This window comes from Theropithecus gelada, chromosome 12, assembly GCF_003255815.1.
Source record: "Theropithecus gelada isolate Dixy chromosome 12, Tgel_1.0, whole genome shotgun sequence".
Taxonomy (NCBI): Eukaryota; Metazoa; Chordata; class Mammalia; order Primates; family Cercopithecidae; genus Theropithecus; species Theropithecus gelada.
In genome coordinates this window covers 47,527,734-47,545,550 of record NC_037680.1, presented here as the reverse complement: position 1 = coordinate 47,545,550, position 17,817 = coordinate 47,527,734, and the positions used below count along the sequence as shown (strand labels likewise).

At 38.4% G+C, this 17,817-nt stretch overlaps 1 protein-coding gene across 1 annotated transcript in view; it reads left to right on the top strand.

Moving 5' to 3' along the window:
- The window catches only part of TLK1 (tousled like kinase 1), a 168,104-nt gene that overhangs the window by 33,639 nt on the left and 116,648 nt on the right, over window positions 1-17,817 (top strand). The window contains exon 2 of the mRNA XM_025404800.1: window positions 10,016-10,134. Within this exon, the coding sequence (XP_025260585.1) occupies window positions 10,016-10,134 (119 nt within the window). The remainder of the gene's footprint in view (window positions 1-10,015; window positions 10,135-17,817) is intronic.

The following is a 17,817-nucleotide window of genomic DNA, read 5'->3' as shown; positions in this document are numbered from 1 at the left end:
CTAGGCATTTGATTTTGTTACGACTGTCATCAAGCAAGATGAAGACTTAAGGCAACTAAAAAATTATATAATGAAAAAATGATTCCTTGTCATAAATACAGGTGATATAACTATCATATAAAGTGATGTTGACTAACCAGAACTAGTAATATGTTCTAATATATCACCCTTGAATCCTTGGGAGCACATACTTCTACAATAACCAACATTTATTGAGTTTATAAGTATGTGTGTTAAAGACACAGGGAGAGAGAGAAAACATGTTTATTAAAATGAAACATGACAAACTAATGGGTCAGATTGTGTTCTTTGTGTTCCCTAAAATTTTTCTTCATTATATTGAATGTGGTTGATCTCTAATTTGGGTAGTGACATCCCTTGTTATATGTTTTATGTGATGTTTTGGATTTACATTTGTAAATTTTGGGAAACAGTTCAGTAAGAAGAGTAGCATAATTAAAAGGTGGTTGTGTTTTGAAGTGGGATAGTCTTTAAGAATGGTATGATCTTTATAGTGGCTTTTGTAATTTCTTCTTTTTCAAAAGTATAAAACATTTATTGTAATAAAGAATTTGATGGATTATAGTGAAATTAGTTTTTTTTCCCAGAAAATTTCTCTCTTGAGGACAGAATTTTTGGTTAAGGGTCAAAAATGACAGTTTGAGTCCATAAAAAATTGAAATCTTTGAAATGTGTTTTCTAGAACAGAAGTAAGTAAACTACCTGTTTTTACATGACTAAAAACATCAAAAAAAAATAATTCTTTCAGGTGATGGGTGCACCAGAATCTCAGAAATCACCACTAAAGAACTTATTCATGTAACCAGTCACTACTTGTTCCCCCAAAACCTATTGAAATAAAAAATAAGTAATTCTTTGTGACATGTGAAATTTGAATTTCATTGTCTATTCATTTAAATAAAGTGTTACTGGAACACAGCTGGTTTTGCTTTATAATGGCAGAGCTGAGGAGTTTTGACAGAAACTGTATATGGCATTCTCATTACTTCAAGCTACTGTTTGGTGTACCACAAATTTCAGTGCTGCCATTATCACTTGACAGTGTTTTGAGTGCCACGTCTGTGACCAGATTGGAATTTTTAATTTTATTTATTTATTTATTACCACTGTGTATCCATCTTGTCAAAACAAGGAAAGAAAAGAAAAATATAGACTTTGAGTGGCATGCTTTTAAGGCACACTGGAGTGTGGGTTATTTTGTTACTGAATTTAATAGCAAAACATTGCTCTTATTATGAAGTGACACTAGAGCTGCAATAGAAGAATACAATATACCTTAATCGTATACTACACTATGTCCAACTCTCAGAAAAGCAATAGAAAAATTACAAAACTTAAAAATGGAGTATCTCATCACAGCATAATTTCTTCATAAAAGTGAAAATGAGGCTACCTCCAAAATAAGTTTCCAAGTGGCTTGTTTGCCAAGCAAGGAAAGCCATTTACTGATGTTGAGTTAATTAAATTGTATTTTATTGAAGCAGTCAAAAAAATTACATCCATAGAAAATAAACTTGTTTTAGGCTGTTAGCTTTTTGGCAAGAACAGTTGATTTAAGAGTTGAGGACATTTGAAGCAACATCACTAGTCAATTAAAAAACAAGGCAAATGATTTGGAGTGGTTTTTCTTGGCTCTTGATGAGCCGGCAGATGTTATTGATACAATTCAGTTGTTCTTTATTCAAGGAGTCAGTGCCAAGTTTGAAGTGGCAGAAAAGTTGGCCTCTGACTAGTCTGTGCAGAACAACTACAGGCAAGAATATTTTCAAAGCTGAGAAAACACTAAGTACAATCTGAAGTGGAATCTGCTAGGATGTGCTGGAACTGATGGTGATAAAATACATACGGATCAGAGAAAGGCTTAGTTGGACTAATTTACAAGGCTTGTAAAACTGAGGAATTCATAGTTGATGGTTATTCGTTGTTATTCATTGGCAGATACTTTGCAGAAAATATTTCCATCTATCCATGTGTGTTACTGAATCGGTATTGTCAACTGGGAAGTCAGTTTGCTCTTTTGGACTTAACTAGCATCAGCTGCATGAATTTTTGTTAAAGGACGAATATCCTGACTGGCTTAGAAATGGTAAAGTATTTTTTTCGCAATTGTTTGAGCTAAAGGCTGAGATTGAAATTTTTTTGAACAAAGAGAACTGCCCTCAAATGCTATTAAATACTAATTAACTTTGGAAATCAGCTTTTTCTGAAGATTGGGTAATGTTTTTAAAATGAATTTAACGTAAGATTTCAAGGCAAAATAGTGCTTATATGTGAAAGACTGTGGTAAAGTCATTTCAGTGGCAACTGATACTCAAATCCCAAATAATTTCAGGCTGCTTTATATACTCCTCAAGCCGTCAAAGAAGTTAGATCGTCATTCCCACATGAATATGAGTGGACACATTTTCTAGTCTCAAACTATAGTTCCCACAGCATTTTTCAGAAGTTGACACAAATGCACAGAAAGTTTCATATTTCAAAAATTTGTTTAATTTTGCAGTGGAGAAACTTTCTACCTAACCTTCAGTTGGAAGTAGTTAATCAGCACTGTGATGACATACTGAAAAGCAAATATCAGATGAAGAACCAATAGATAACTGCCTTCCCGGTAATGAATATGCGCAATTAAAATCATGATTGTGGGTTAATATCAATATTTGGCAATATCTGTTTCTGTTAAAAGACATTTTCAAAGACAAATACATACAATCGCATTACAGATCAATTTTTTTTTTTTTTTTTTTTTTTGAGATGGAGTCTGACTCTGTCCCCCAGGCTGGAGTGCAGTGGCCGGATCTCAGCTCACTGCAAGCCCCGCCTCCTGGGTTCACGCCATTCTCCTGGCTCAGCCTCCCGAGTAGCTGGGACTACAGGCGCCCGCCACCTCGCCCGGCTAGTTTTTTGTATTTTTTAGTAGAGACGGGGTTTCACCGTGTTAGCCAGGATGGTCTCTATCTCCTGACATAGTGATCCGCCCGTCTCGGCCTCCCAAAGTGCTGGGATTACAGGCTTGAGCCACGGCGCCTGGCCATTTTTTTTTTTTTTTTTTTTTTTAAAGAAAAAGTGCTCTCATTCTGCACCCAGGCTGGAGTACAGTGGCACAATCATGACTCACTGCAAACCTGTAAGTCCCAGGCCCAAGTGCTCCTCCTACCTCAGCCTTCTGAGTAGCTGGGACCATAGGTACATACCACCACACCTTAGGTTTTATTTTATTTTTTTATTTTTGTAGAGACAGGGTCTCCCTATGTTGCCCAGGCTGGTCTTGAACTCTTGGGCTCAAACAATCCACCTGTCTTGGCTTCCCAAAGTGTTGTGATTACAGATGTGAGCCACTGCGTTTAGCCTACAGATCAATATTAACAGATGAGGCCAGGCGTCGTGGCTCATGCTTGTAATCCCAGCACTTTAGAAGGCACAGGTGGGCTGATCACTTGAGATTAGGAGTTCAAAAACAGCCTGGCCAACATGTTGAAACCCCGTTTCTACTAAAAAAAAAATACGAAAATTAGCCAGGTGTAGTGGCATGTGTCTGTAATCCCAGCAACTTGGGAGGCTGAGGTGGGAGAATCTCTTCAACCCGGGAGGCGGAGGTTGCAGTGAGCCTAGATCGTGCCACTGCACTCCAGGCTGGGCAACAGAGCAAGACTCCGTCTCAAAACAAAATTTAACAGATGAGTATTTGTAATAGATTTTGATAATAGGAAACTCCAATTAAGTGAGGTTATTTGTTGAGGTGCTGTCTTCTCAAAAAGAATTTCCTTCTTTTCTTAGCAGACTTTTATTTAAAAAAAAAAATTTGTGTGTGTGTGTGTGTATTTATTTATTTATTTTGTCATACATGGTCTTCTCTTGTCACCCAGGCTGGAGTAAAGTTGTGTGATCTCGGCTCACTGAAACCTCTACCTCCCGGGTTCAAGTGATTCTTGTGCCTCAGCCTCCTAAGTAACTAGGATTACAGGCACCCACCACCACGCCCGGCTAATTTTTGTATTTTTAGTAGAGATGGGTTTTCACCACGTTGGCCAGGCTGGTCTTGAACTCCTGACCTCAAGTGATCCACCCTCAGCCTCCCAACGTGCTGGGATTATAGATGTGAGCCACTGCACCTGGCCTATTATAAAATATTATACTCATTATTGTATCTTGAATTTTGTCAATAAAAAGTTTGTAGAAATTGTTTCTGTATCCAGCCTGGGTGACAGAGTGTCTCAAAAAAAAAAAAATTGTTTCTGTCTTGTTATGTAAGTATCTATATGATTTTGCCTATTGGCCTGCAAAGACTAAAATATTTGTGACTGGGCCCTTTACAGAAAAAGTTACAGATCCGTGTTCTACAGAAGTACTTCTGAAACATGAATGTATGTAGTAATTACTGGGGATCTTGTTAAGATGCAGATTCTGGTTTGGTTGGTTTCTGGAGGAACCCATGATTTTGCATTTCTTAATAAGCATCTTGATGATACAGTTGCTGCTGGCTCATGCACTGTAGTTTGAGTAGCAAAGCTCTACTGTTTAGGATTAGCATTTGCTGAGCACCTATTATGTGCCAGGAATTACACCAGGGGCTCTTGCGTATATTGCCTCTTTAAAATATCTTATTAGGGCCGGGCACGGTGGCTCACGCCTGTAATCCCAGCACTTTGGGAGGCTGAGGTGGGCAGATCACGAGGTCAAGAGATCGAGACCATTCTGGTCAACATGGTGCATCCTGGCCAACATGGTGAAACCCTGTCTTTACTGAAAATACAAAAATTAGCTGGGCGTGGTGGTGCGCACCTGTAGTCCCAGTCACTCAGGACGCTGAGGCAGGAGAATCGTTTGAACCCAGGGGGCGGAGGTTGCAGTGAGCCGAGATCGCGCCACTACACTTCAGCCTGGCGACAGAGTGAGACTCCATCTAAAAAAGAAAAAGAAAAAAAAAAAACAAGAAAAAACTAATTAGAAGATGTTAAGAATTAAGGAAAGATTGTGCTTTTAAGAGTTTTTGGTTAGAAACCCATTGATGCTTGGGTGCATAATTTCCTGTAAGACTTCATGGAAGAGGGTTGAGGTCCTAGAGGAAGCTATACATCTGAGAAAAACAATAGGAAACAAAATATATTATTATTTACTGATCCAGATCAAAAGCAGGGCCTGATGCCCTCATCTTCCATGGTAAATTTCAGTGTGCCATCAACCAGTTATCAAGTCAAAGAGTAGGCATAGTATATAGCACATACATACTTTATAAATATTTTCTTCCAATCTGTTGTTTGCCTTTTCATTTTGTAACCATGTTCTTTTGAACTAGCACCATTTTAAATTTTTGACGAAGTCCAATTTATTGAATTAAGAACTTGTAATTATTATTTGAGACAGGTTCTTGCTGTGTCCCCCAGCCTGGAGTGCAGGGGCGCAATCTTGGCTCACTGCAGCCTCGACCTCCTTGGCTCAAGCAGTCCTCCCACCTCAGCTCCTTAGTAGCTAGAACTACAGATGCGCACTGCCACACCCAGCTAATTTTTGTATTTTTGTAGAGATGGGGTTTTGCCATGTTGCGCAGGCTGATCTTGAACTCCTGAACTCAAGTGATTCTCTTGCCTTGGCCTCCCAAAGTGCTAGCCTGTAATTATAATTTTTTTAAAATTGTGGCAAAATGTAAAATTTACCATGTTAACTATTTTTAAATGTAAAGTTCAGTGGTATTAAGTACATTCACATTGTTGTGCTACCATCACCACTCTTCATCTGTAGAAATTTTCCGTCTTCTCCAGCTGAAACTCTGTACCCATTAAATACTAACTTCCCATTCCACCACACCCACCAGCCCCTGGCAACCACCTTTTGTGACTGACTTATTTTACTTAGCATAGTATCTTCAGAGTTCTCCTGTTGTAGCATGCCCCCACATTTTCTTCATTTTTCCGGCTGAATAATATTCCATTGTATGTAGATACCACATTTTGTTTATCCATTCATCTGTTGATAGCCACTTGGATTGCTTCTACCTTTAGGCTAATGTGAATAGTGCTGCTGTAAACATGTTTGTACAAATACCTGTTTTAGCCATTGCTTTTGCTTGTATTGGTTATATACTCAGAAGTGAAATTGCCGGATCATATGGTAATTCAGTGTTTCATTTTTTGAGGAACTGCTATACTGTTTTGCACAGTGGCTGCACCATTTTATGTTCTCAGCAGCAATGCACAAGGATACCAATTTCTCCACATCCTCACTAGCACTTGTATATTTGGGTTTTAGTTTTTGATAACAGCCATCCTAATGGGTATGAAGTGGTATCTCACTGTGATTTTGATTGGCATTTCCCTCATGATTAATGTTGACCATCTTTTCATCTGCTTATTGGTCGTTTGCATACCTTCTTTGGAAAAATTTCTTTTTTTTTTTTTTTTTTTTCTGGGTAGCTACTATGTGCAATTTATTCACAATACAACATACGGCTGCCTACTGTGCTCCAAGCATTACACAAAGTTCTGAGGATATACAGGCTAATTAAATGCAAAAAGGATACTTAAGAGTTCGTACAAAGCAGTAGACTATGCTATGAGAGCCAGTAACGAGGGCCCTAAGTTAGAGGGGAAAGGAAGACTTCCCAGAGGATGTGATATCCAAGACAAGGCCTGATAATAAACAGGACTGGCCAGGTAAGGAGGGGAAGAGAGATCCAGGCAGAGAAAACAGCATGTGTGAAGATGACTCCGAAGCAAAACTACTGTTCTGGGTGCTTCACATACAGATCCTCAGTGATCATCAATCCAGACCAACTCTATTCTTTCCTTTGTGGTTGTTATTCCTTCCAATTTATTTAGATTTTATTGTTTAGTGAAAATGGGCCTCTAGTAAAGTGTCCAGTCACAGGTGAAGGCCAATATCAGCCCAAGCAGAATTTTAAAATGGGAACAGAGCCTAATTACTTGAAAAGGAGGCTCCTAAGATGAGGAGCAGGTGGTACTAAGCCTGCCAATGGCCTCAGTCCCTTGGCGACATCAAGTCAAAGCAAAAGCCTGAGTAAAGGCCCTTTGCCAGCAGCAAGTATTTTCTGAGAGTCACCCATGTCAGAAGGCCGAGAGCAGAAGAAGGAGGAAGAGAATGAACAAGTCTGAGTGTTCCACTGGAAGTCTGGGCCTCACAAGGACAGCCTTCTGTCAGAGTGGTGACAGTCTTCTGTGTGGATGGGGGAGGGAGAGAGGTCCCAATGTGCCACCCATGGGATCCAGCAGAAACTGGGCTCTGGAGTACTGCTGGTCCCCAGTGGACTTTCATCCAAGGAGTTCTTTGGTCTTCACTGCCAGATGCCTGTCCAGTTCTGCCACTGTGTCATCGGCCATTTGGCTGATCTGTTTCTCTACTAGCCTAATGGTGTCCTCCGAGACTGCTTTGGAAAAATTTCTATTCCAGTCTTTTGTCCATTTTTTGATTGGGTTTTTTGTTACTGAGTTGTAGAAGTTCTTTATATATTCTGGGTATCAATCCTTTGTCAGATACGTAATTTTCAGATTTCCATTCTGTGGGTTGCCATCTCACTCTGTTGATTATGCCCTTTAGGTGCAAAAGTTTTTAATTTTGATTAAGTCCAACTTACCCATTTTTATTCCTTCCTTCCTCCCTCCCTCCCTCCCTGTCACCCAGGCTGGAGTGCAGTGGTGCGACCTTGGTTCGCTGCAGGCTTTGCCTCCCAGGTTCAAGTGAGTCTTGCCTCAGCCTCCTGAGTAACTGAGATTACAGGCACACACTACCATGCTCGGCTAATTTTTTTGTATTTTTAGTAGAGACGGGGTTTCACCATGTTGGCCAGGCTGGTCTTGAACTGCTGACCTCAAGTGATCTGCTGGCCTTGGCCTCCCAAAATGCTGGGATTTCAGGCATGAGCCTCTGCAGTTGGCCCTATTTTTTCTTTAGTTGCCTGTGCTTTTAGTGCTAGATCAAAGAAACCAGTGCTAAATTGAATGCCACGAAACTTTCTCCATATGTTTTCTTCTAAGAGTTAGAAAGTTTTAGGTCTTATATTCAGGCATTTGATCCATTTTGAGTTAATTTTTGTATATGGTTAAAGTAAGGATCCAACTCTGTTTGTTTGCTTGTGGATATCCAGTTTTCCCTGCACCATTTGTTGAAAAAACTGATCTTTCCCCACTGAATGGTGTTGGTGTTCTTACTGAAAATCATTTCACATGAGGGTTTGTTTTCTGGTCTCTCTGTTTTATCCCATTGATCTATGTATGTATGTATGTATGTCTGTCTTTATGCCAGTACCATATTCTTATTTTTTAAATGTGATTTAATGTTTTCAAAATAGTCCTGTGCCAGGGAAGGATTGATAGTTTTTTATAAAGCAAAACTTCAGTAGATTGTAAGTTTCAGTGCCAAGCTTAAGACTTGACAGACCTGGCATATAATAGGTGTTTGATTTGAGAATCATGTTTGAAGCCAAAGGAGGTCTGAAAAGAAAACAGAAGGCCATGGGGAATATTTGCAGTTAAGAGAGAACAAGAAGGTGATGAGGGGAACAGGTGTAGCTGAATTATGAAAACTAGAACTGTTTATGTTTTTGCTTTGGTTTTTCCTCTCAATAAAGGAATAATATACAGTTTCTGATGTAATAGCAAGAAGAGAAAAAATGGAAGCATTGATGATACTAAGGATGATGTGGTTATAAACCAGTTTAAGGGAAGAATTAAATGATAGCACAATAAAATTGAAGCTATGGTAGACTTCTAAAAAGACATAAGCGAGGGCAGAAGGAGACAAGGAGTGAGCAGATGCCAGAGAGGTAGGGTACTTGTGAATACAAGATTTCTTAGATATCAAGAAGGAATGAGGTCAAAAGCAAGTGTTAAAGCCTTTAGCTTTTAGAGGGATTTACTTCTTTTTTTGAGCTAGAGGAAGTAGACAGGGGAAGGTATATTTTCAGGTACAGGGATCCAAATAAGCATGAAAGAGTGGCCACCATCCATCTAGTCCTTTGTCCAGGTGAGGATAAAAAGTAAGAAAGGCAATTTCAAAAGATAAGATCTATAGGAATAGTTGTTAACCTTTAGGAGAGGAATGTCAGGATGTGTGGAAGGGGGCTAGTATAGTTCAAAAATGTTCCCCAAGTCATTCCGGATTCTGGCAATATCCTTACCTGCTCTCTTTGAGAGCCATTCATTTATGTCGCTTCTAGGGTTTTTGTCAGAATTAGCAGACTTAGATAAAGTAATTTTTAAGAATTTGTTTGAACTTTATCTAGAATTTGGAGTGCTTTAGTCTGCGTAATAACAGTAACATCAGGGTGTTAAATTTTTCCCCTTAATTTTCACGGTGGTTGTTTAATAATAAGTGTTACTTCAGTCATCTGTATGTATGATAAACGTGTCTGTGTTTCATTTACCTGATGGAAACCTAAAACTCAACCATACAAAAAATCTTAAGGATTGTGACAGTAATAAAACAGTTCTTTATAGTTTAAAATGTAGTTATATAAGATATACATAAAATAATTAAGTGATAATGTCACATAGTTACAATTCTGGGTATGCTTAGAATAGGGAGGTTACATTAGGAGAGTAGTATTTTTTAAACTATGGACCCATAGTCCATTATTGGTTTATGAAATCAATTTAATTGCTATTTACTACTGTCACCCCACCCTTTTTTAAATGGACTGGAATAGACTAGAAAATAGTTGTTGTACAGGACTCTTACTACTGCATTGCAGTAAGATTAGGTATTCTGTGAAACTTTTAAATATATGAATGTTTGTAACTGTGTATGAATTAGATGGAAAATACATTTCTTTCTGTGAGTTGCAGCCAAAAGTGTTGGAAATCCATTGTAGGATGTTTTGATAAGTTGATGTGTGCATTTAAAAATAAAGTCTCTCAATTTCATCTGCTTGTAGCATTCCTAAATTTTTAACGTCTTAACTAATCACATATATATATTTGTGTAAGTATAAAGTATACACACATACATATATATGTGTACATATGTATATTTTTTTTCTTAATAGGTGCAATGGATGAGCTTCATAGTCTGGATCCAAGAAGGCAAGAGTTATTGGAAGCTAGATTTACTGGAGTTGCAAGTGGAAGCACTGGGAGTACGGGCAGTTGCAGTGTTGGAGCTAAAGTGAGCAAAATTTTCATCTTTATTTGACAGTCTTTCTTTGTATTAAATGGTCTAAAATAGTATGTAAAGGATTCCTACATATGTGCTTAACAGCAAATGTAACTTTTATAATGTATAGAATAAGATCAGTGTTCATAAACCTGTTTTGAATATAGTATACCATATGTCAGGGGCATTAGGCATTATGTTATAATACAGCATAATATGTTTCAGGGATAAAAAGGAGATCGGTAGATTGTACTGCCGGTCTCCCACAATATACTTCCTTACCCTACCTGCCCTTATTATCCATGGTCCTATCTGTACATCTAATCCACTGTTTCTAATTGCTGCATAAAACTTTAATAGCGTATATCTTTTAGGCCAGGAGTCCTCAACCCTGGGCCGAGGACCAGTGCTCGTCCTGTTAGGAACCTGGCCGCACAGCAGGAGGTGAGCGGCAGGAGAGTGAGCAGTACTGCCTGAGCTCCACCTCCTGTTAGATTTGGTGGTGTTAGGTTCTCATAGGAGCATGAACTCTATTGTGAATTGCGCACATGCGAGGGATCCAGGTTGTGCACTCCTTATGAGAATCTAATGCCTGATCTGAGGTGGAATAGTTTCATCTCTAAACCATTCCCCACCCCACCCCACCCCCTATTTTTCATTGAAAAATTGTCTTCCACGAAATTGATCCTGGGTGCCAAAAAGGTTCGGTATCTTTGTGTTCAGCCTTTCAGTGATAGACCCAGATTGTCTACCTCAAACTGTGATGAGTTTTCATGTACTTGGGCTCTTACGGACCTTTGTGACCATTTATGTAGAATGTATTCCTAAGAGCACAATTGCTAGATCATAGGGTATGTATAGACTAAAATTGGATAAATAGAAGGTTGCTGTTCAGAACAGTTGTACTAATCTGCATTTTCAGCGGAGTGCATGAGTATTTCTGTATTTCCATATCGCAGAAACACTTGACACCATCCACATTCCTCATCATTTAAGTATAAAATATCTTTTTGTTTTACTTGTACCATCAATTATTTTGAGAATTTCTTCTTCTTCTTCTTCTTTTCTTTTTTTTTGAGGGAGTCTCACTCTGTCGCCCAGGCTGGAGTGCAGTGGCACGATCTCATCTCACTGCAACCTCCACCTCCCAGGTTCAAGTGATTGTGATTCTCCTGCCTCAGCCTCCCAAATAGCTGGGATTACAGGTGCCCACCCCCACGCCTAGCTAATTTTTAGTAGAGACGGGGTTTCACCATGCTGGCCAGGCTGGTCTTGAACTCCTGACCTCAGGTGATCCCCACTCACCTCGGCCTCCCAAAGTGCTGGCCTTACAGGTGTGAGCCACCACGCTCGGCCTATTTTGAGTATTTCTTTGTGTGCTTGTTAACTTGTTGGGAGTCTTAGAAATTATTTTAATTCTTTGTCTGTTTTTATATTAGTATTACTTTCTTTTTTGAACTGATTTTCCCATGTTCCATGTATATTCTACATGTTGATTTCTTGTTGACTTCATGCATCATAAGTAACTTCTCCCACTTTGTCATATGTCTCTTACTTTGTTCATGGTCTCTGTTGAACTGGAGTTGTGTGAATTCATAGCACATTGAACTTTCTAAATTTGTTGTAATCAGTCTCACCAATTTTTTGCCTTACGGTTTATACCTCCGAAGTTTTCACTAACCCTTGGTATTTAACAAAAATAAACATCACCATTAACCATTTGGGTCAAATGGACTGTTTTGTATTTTTATATTTATAAGTTATTTTACTACTAATTTATAGACACAGGAATAAAAGTATTATGAAAAACAACTTTATTAGATATTTTAATAAGAATTACATTGCACACCTCTTTGTATCAAGTAAATTTTGGCTCACAAACATAAAAGATGAAAGAATACTGTGATACGTCCTTTGAGCATAATGAGGTGGTCCAGAATATGGTTGCAGAATATTATATGATGTAGTCCTTATTGCGTTTTCTTTTTTTCCTTATAAATATATTGTTCAATTCATTGATTCTTGAATTTGAGAAAATTCGTCTAGGTTTATGTTATCTGATTATCTGGGATTTTACAAATAGTATCACCACCATCAGCTTCAGAGTCTAGACATGCTACTGTTGGTGTTTATTTTCTGATTCATCTAATAATTGTAAGATGTATTCCTCTGTCATTTTCTTCTCTTAGCCATCGTGGGTGGAAAATGAAAATTTTTGAATTCTTTGGTGGAGTCAGTGAAAGCCAAGATTAGACTACAAAGATGGTATTCTAGTCTTTCAAAAATATTCTTAAAAGATGAAGCAAGGTGAAAGATGATGCAGTACTTGAAAGATAATGGAAGGCAAGAAGAAAATTGAAAGATGATTTATTTTACTATTGCACCATCCTTGTAGGTTATTAAATCTGTATTTTTCTGTTGTTTCCATAACAAACAAAGTAAACTTAGGTGTTTAAAACAACACAAATTTACTATAGTTTTGTAGGTTAGAAGTCTATTACTAGTTTTATGGGCTAAAATCAAGGTGTTTATAGGTCTGTAATTCTTTGTGGAGGCTCAAGGAGAGGGTCAGTTTCCTTGCCTTTTTTAGTTTCTTCTTTTTTTTTCCCCCTCTGAGACAGGGTCTAGCTCTGTCACTCAGGCTGGAGTGCAGTGGGGTGATCTCGGCTCACTGCACCTTCTGCCTCCCGGGGTCAGGTGATTCTCCCACCTTAGCCTCCCCAGTAGCTGGCACTACAGGTATGTGCCACCATGCCCAGCTAATTTTTATATTTTTAGTAGTGAAGAGGTTTCACCTTGTTGCCCAGGCTGGTCTTGAACACCTGGGCTCAGGTGATTTGCCCACCTCGGCCTCCCAAAGTGTTGGAATACAGCTGTGAGCCACTGCACCTGGCCACCTTTTTTGGTTTCTAGAGGCTGCTGTGTTCTTTGGCTTGGCTATTCCTCCAGTTTCAAAGCCAACAACAGCCCATCTCCTTGACCATTCTTCCAAAGTCACATCTCTGACAACAGTCTGGAATGGTTGGGTCTCTACTTTTATGTACTGATGTGATTAGAGTAGACCAACCCGGATAATCTGGGATAATCTTCCCCAACTCAAAAGCCTTACCCTCAGTCACTTCTGCAGAGTCCTTTTTTTGCCATGTTAAGGTAATATAGTCACAGGTTCTGGGATTTAGGGCGTGTGTATCATTGGGGAAATTATTCTGCCTACCATACACCATCATTCTTCATTTTTTTCTTTGATTTTTTATTTTGTTTTTTAGTATAGTTGGGAATAATTGATGAAAATAATAAGTAATGATGAAGTAATTCCTAGTATGTGATAAATTCAAAATATAGGAAAAATAAGATCTGTGAGATTCCATAATATATTTTAGATTTATGAAAGGGTCCATTTGACATCTGATACTTGCAAGATAGAATGAGTTTTATTCTATTAACAATAAATATAATTTTTGTTTTTTGGGTGATCCCTAAGAATAAAAGTCCTCAAATATCAGTCTTTACAAATACTTAGAATGGCTCAAAAAAGAAATTCAAAAACTAAAAATTGATCTCATAGACCTTGATGGTATTCTAATTGTTAAAAACTGCTTCTCCATCCCCTGGGCCATAAAGATATTCTACAGTTTCTGTTATTAATTTTGTAGGTTTACTGTCATACTTGCTCTGTAATCCATCTAGGGTCCACCTTTTATATAGTATTGGTAGTGATCCAGTTTTATTTTTCTCCATCTAGTGAACAAGTTTTCTCCACAGTGCTTCTTAAATCATCTTTTTTTTTTTAGTGATTTGTGATGCCATCTTTATCATACATATGACTTACATAATTAACACATATGATTTACATATATTTGATAAGTGTATGTGGGCCGGGTGTGGTGGCTCATGCCTATAATCCTAGCACTTTGGGAGGCCGAGGCCGGTGGATCACTCGAGATCAGGAGTTCAAGACTAGCCTGGTGAACATGGTGAAACCCCATCTCTACTAAAAAATACAAAAAATTAGCTGTGCATGGTAGCAGGTGCCTGTAATTCCAGCTACTCGGGAGGCTAAGACAGGAAAATTGCTTGAACCCAGGAGATGGAGGTTGCAGTGAGCTGAGATCACACCATTGCACTCCATCCTGGGTGACGAGAATGAGACTCCATCTCAAAAAAAGAAAAAAAGAAAGTATATGTGGTTGCCATGTATATATAGGATATAGGTTTGTCTCTGAAATGTCTCTGATGTCCCAGTGGTCTGTGTTCTTGTGCTCCAATATCACATTAAAAATATATACGGTAGAGTAAAATCTCTTGTTTACTCATTTTCTAGGGTTGACTTTGTTCTTTATGGATCTTTAGTCCTTCATAAAATTTAAGCATCTCTATATTCTTGATAGCATTTGCGAATTCTTCTATTGTAGCTTTTTTGTGTCTTTTTCCTTAAAATATTCGAATGTAATTCTAATTTTGAATGCATTCAATTTGTACATTACTTTAGAGACTACTAGCATCTTTGTAAGATTAGGCTATCCTATTTAAGTACATGAAATGTCTCCCTGTTTATTCAGTTCTCCCCATAGACTTCTTAGGAATTTTTGGCTATTAGATCCTTTAAAGTTTGTTGTTAATCTGTTTTTAATTATATTTTCTAGTTGATTATTGCTGGCTTAGGATGCTTTTAATTTTTATAGTTTGGTCTTGTATCTGGCAGTTTTGCTGTTGTTCTCTTTTATTGTTTGTAATGGTTTGTTGGTTCTGTAGATTTAAGAGAAATAATTATCTTCCAAAAATGATAGTTTAATCTCTTATACCTTAAATATGTATTTTTTCCTTATCTTGGTCATGACCTTGAATGCTGTGTCTTGTTCTTGTCTTGAAAGAGGAATTGTCTGAAGTTTCTTCATTAAGCGTAATGTTTGCTCTAGGTTTCAATTATGTAACTATGCCCAAATTAAAGAAGAGCTTTTTTATTCCTGGTTAGTTAAGGAGATTTTGTTTGTTTTAAAAATTATAAATAGTTTTGAACTTAGGAAAGTCTATTTTCAGTGTTGATTAAAAGACTCAGGTTTTTCTCCTTTGGATTATTAATATGATAATCTAATAGATTCTTAAAATGTTGAACCTTGTTTGCATTTCTGGGATAAACCATACTTGATATGATGTACTAGTTAAAAAACACTTATCAGGCCAGGCGTGGTGGCTCACACCTGTAATCCCAGCACTTTGGGAGGCCGAGGTGGGCAGATCACGAGGTCAGGAGTTTGAGACCAACCTGGCCAATATGGTGAAACCCTGTCTCTACTAAAAATACAAGAATTAGCTGGGCATGGTGGTGTTCACCTGGGGGCCCAACTACTCGGGAGGCTGAGGCAGGAGAATTGCTTGAGCCCGGCAGGCGGAGGTTGCAGTGAGCCAAGATCGTGCCACTGCACTCCAGCTTGGGCCACAGAGCGAGACTGTCTCAAAATAAACCAAAACCAACCAACCAACCAACCAAAGAAAACCCCACCATTTATTGGATTTAATACATGATTAATTATTTAGGATTTTTACATATATGCTTTAAGAGAAATGAATGTGCCAACTGGAAGAATGTAGTTCAGTGAGTTTTGACAAATGTATACACTTATGTAATCTACATTCCTCTGAAGATACAGAACATTTTCATTACCCTACCATATCTGGTTTATAATTCACTATCACATTAGCCTCACAAAATGAACTGGACCCCTTTCATTATTTTTGGTTTTTTCAGCATCCTGTATATGATAGGAAATGTTCATGAGAATATGAGTAGACACTTGTAAAACTATCTTGGCCTGGAGTTTGTTTAGAATGGAGACTTTTTTTTTTTTTTTTTTGAATACAGGGGCTCACTTGTCACCCAGGCTGGAGTGCAGGGGTGTGATCTTGGCTCACTGCAACTTATGCTTCCCAGGCTCAAACAGTCCCTCCATCTCAGCCTCCCAAGTAGCTGGGACTACAGGCGCTTGCACCACGACACTCGGCTAGTTTTTTGTTGTTGCTGGACTTTTTTTTGTAGAGACCAGGTTTTATCACGGACCCAGACTTATCTCAAACTCTTGACTGAAGCGATCCACCTGTCTTGGCCTCTCAACGTGCTGGGATTATAGGTGTGAGCCACTGTGCTCAGCCAGGGAGATCTTTTACTGTCATTTTAATTTCTTTTTTTTTTTTTTTTGAGACGGAGTCTTGCCCAGACTGGAGTGCAGTGGCACGATCTGGGCTCACTGCAACCTCCACCTCCCAGGTTCACGCCATTCTCCTGCCTCAGCCTCCCGAGTAGCTGGGACTACAGGCACCCGCCACCACGCCCGGCTAATTTTTTTTGTATTTTTAGTAGAGACGGGGTTTCACCGTGTTAGCCAGGGTGGTCTTGATCTCCTGGCCTCGTGATCCGTCCGCCTCGGCCTCCCAAAGTGCTGGGATTACAGGCGTGAGCCACCGCACCTGGCCTAATTTCTTTAATATTTAGTTCATTAATTCATTTCATGTAAGCTTTTAAACTTATTTGTATATATTTATAATACTTTTAAAAACCTCCTTTGTTACTTTCTTCTTCATATTCTCCTTTTCTGTTCATTCTTGCCAGAACTTTGTTTAATGAATATTTCAAATAAACAAATTTTTGTTTTAATGTTTTTCACTTTTTTTCTTCTCCCTTTTCCCCAGTGATTTCTGCCTTCATAATTTACTTGTTATTTTGGATTTGCTTCTGTGGCTCTTCTTCCAGCTATTGAATTGAATGTTTAGTTTATTTAGTTGTATATAGACATAATTAACATACAATAAAATACGTAGCTCTTATGTGTTTGGTTATGGAACTTTCTCCCCACGGTTTTTATTAAGGTATAATTATCAATTAGTAAAATTACCCTTTTTTTTACTGTATAGTTCTGTTGTAAGATTTGACAAATGTATATAATTGCATAACCACCATCACAATTAAGATATTAAATAGTTTATTTCACCAAAATATTTTCCCATACCCCTTTGTAGTCAACTCCTCTAGGTTGCCTCTGGCAACCACTGATCTGTTTTCTGTTCTTTTAGTTTAGGTTTTTAAGAAATGTTATATAAATGGGTACATATTGCAATATGTACCTTTTTGAGTATGGCTTCTTTTAACTTAGCATAATGCCTTCATTTGAGATTGATCCATGTTGTTGGATGTTGGACCCTTTTGAATACTAAATAGTATTCTACTGTATGAAGATAAACACTTCTTTGTAGTCCATTTTCTGTTTATTTTTTGAGACAGAGTCTTGCTCTGTCGCCCAACTGGAGTGCAGTGGCACAATCTTGGCTCACTGCAACCTCCACTTCCCGGGTTCAGGTGATTCTTGTGCCTCAGCCTCCCGAGTAGCTGGGATTACAGGCATGTGCCCCCATGCCCAGCTAATTTTTGTATTTTTAGTAGAGAAGGGGTTCACCCTGTTGGTCAGGCTGGTCTCAACTCCTGACCTCAAGTAATCCGCCTGCCTTGGCTTCCCCAAAGTGCTGGCATTATAGGCATGAGCCATCGCGCCTGGCCTTTTTAGTCCGTTTTCTAGATGAGGAACATTTGTGTTGTTTCCAGTGTTTTGATAATTAGGAATAAAGGTATTGTAACCATTTGTGTATTCAACCTCCTGAGCTCAAGTAATCCTCCCAACTCAGCCTCCCAAGAAGCTGGGACCACAG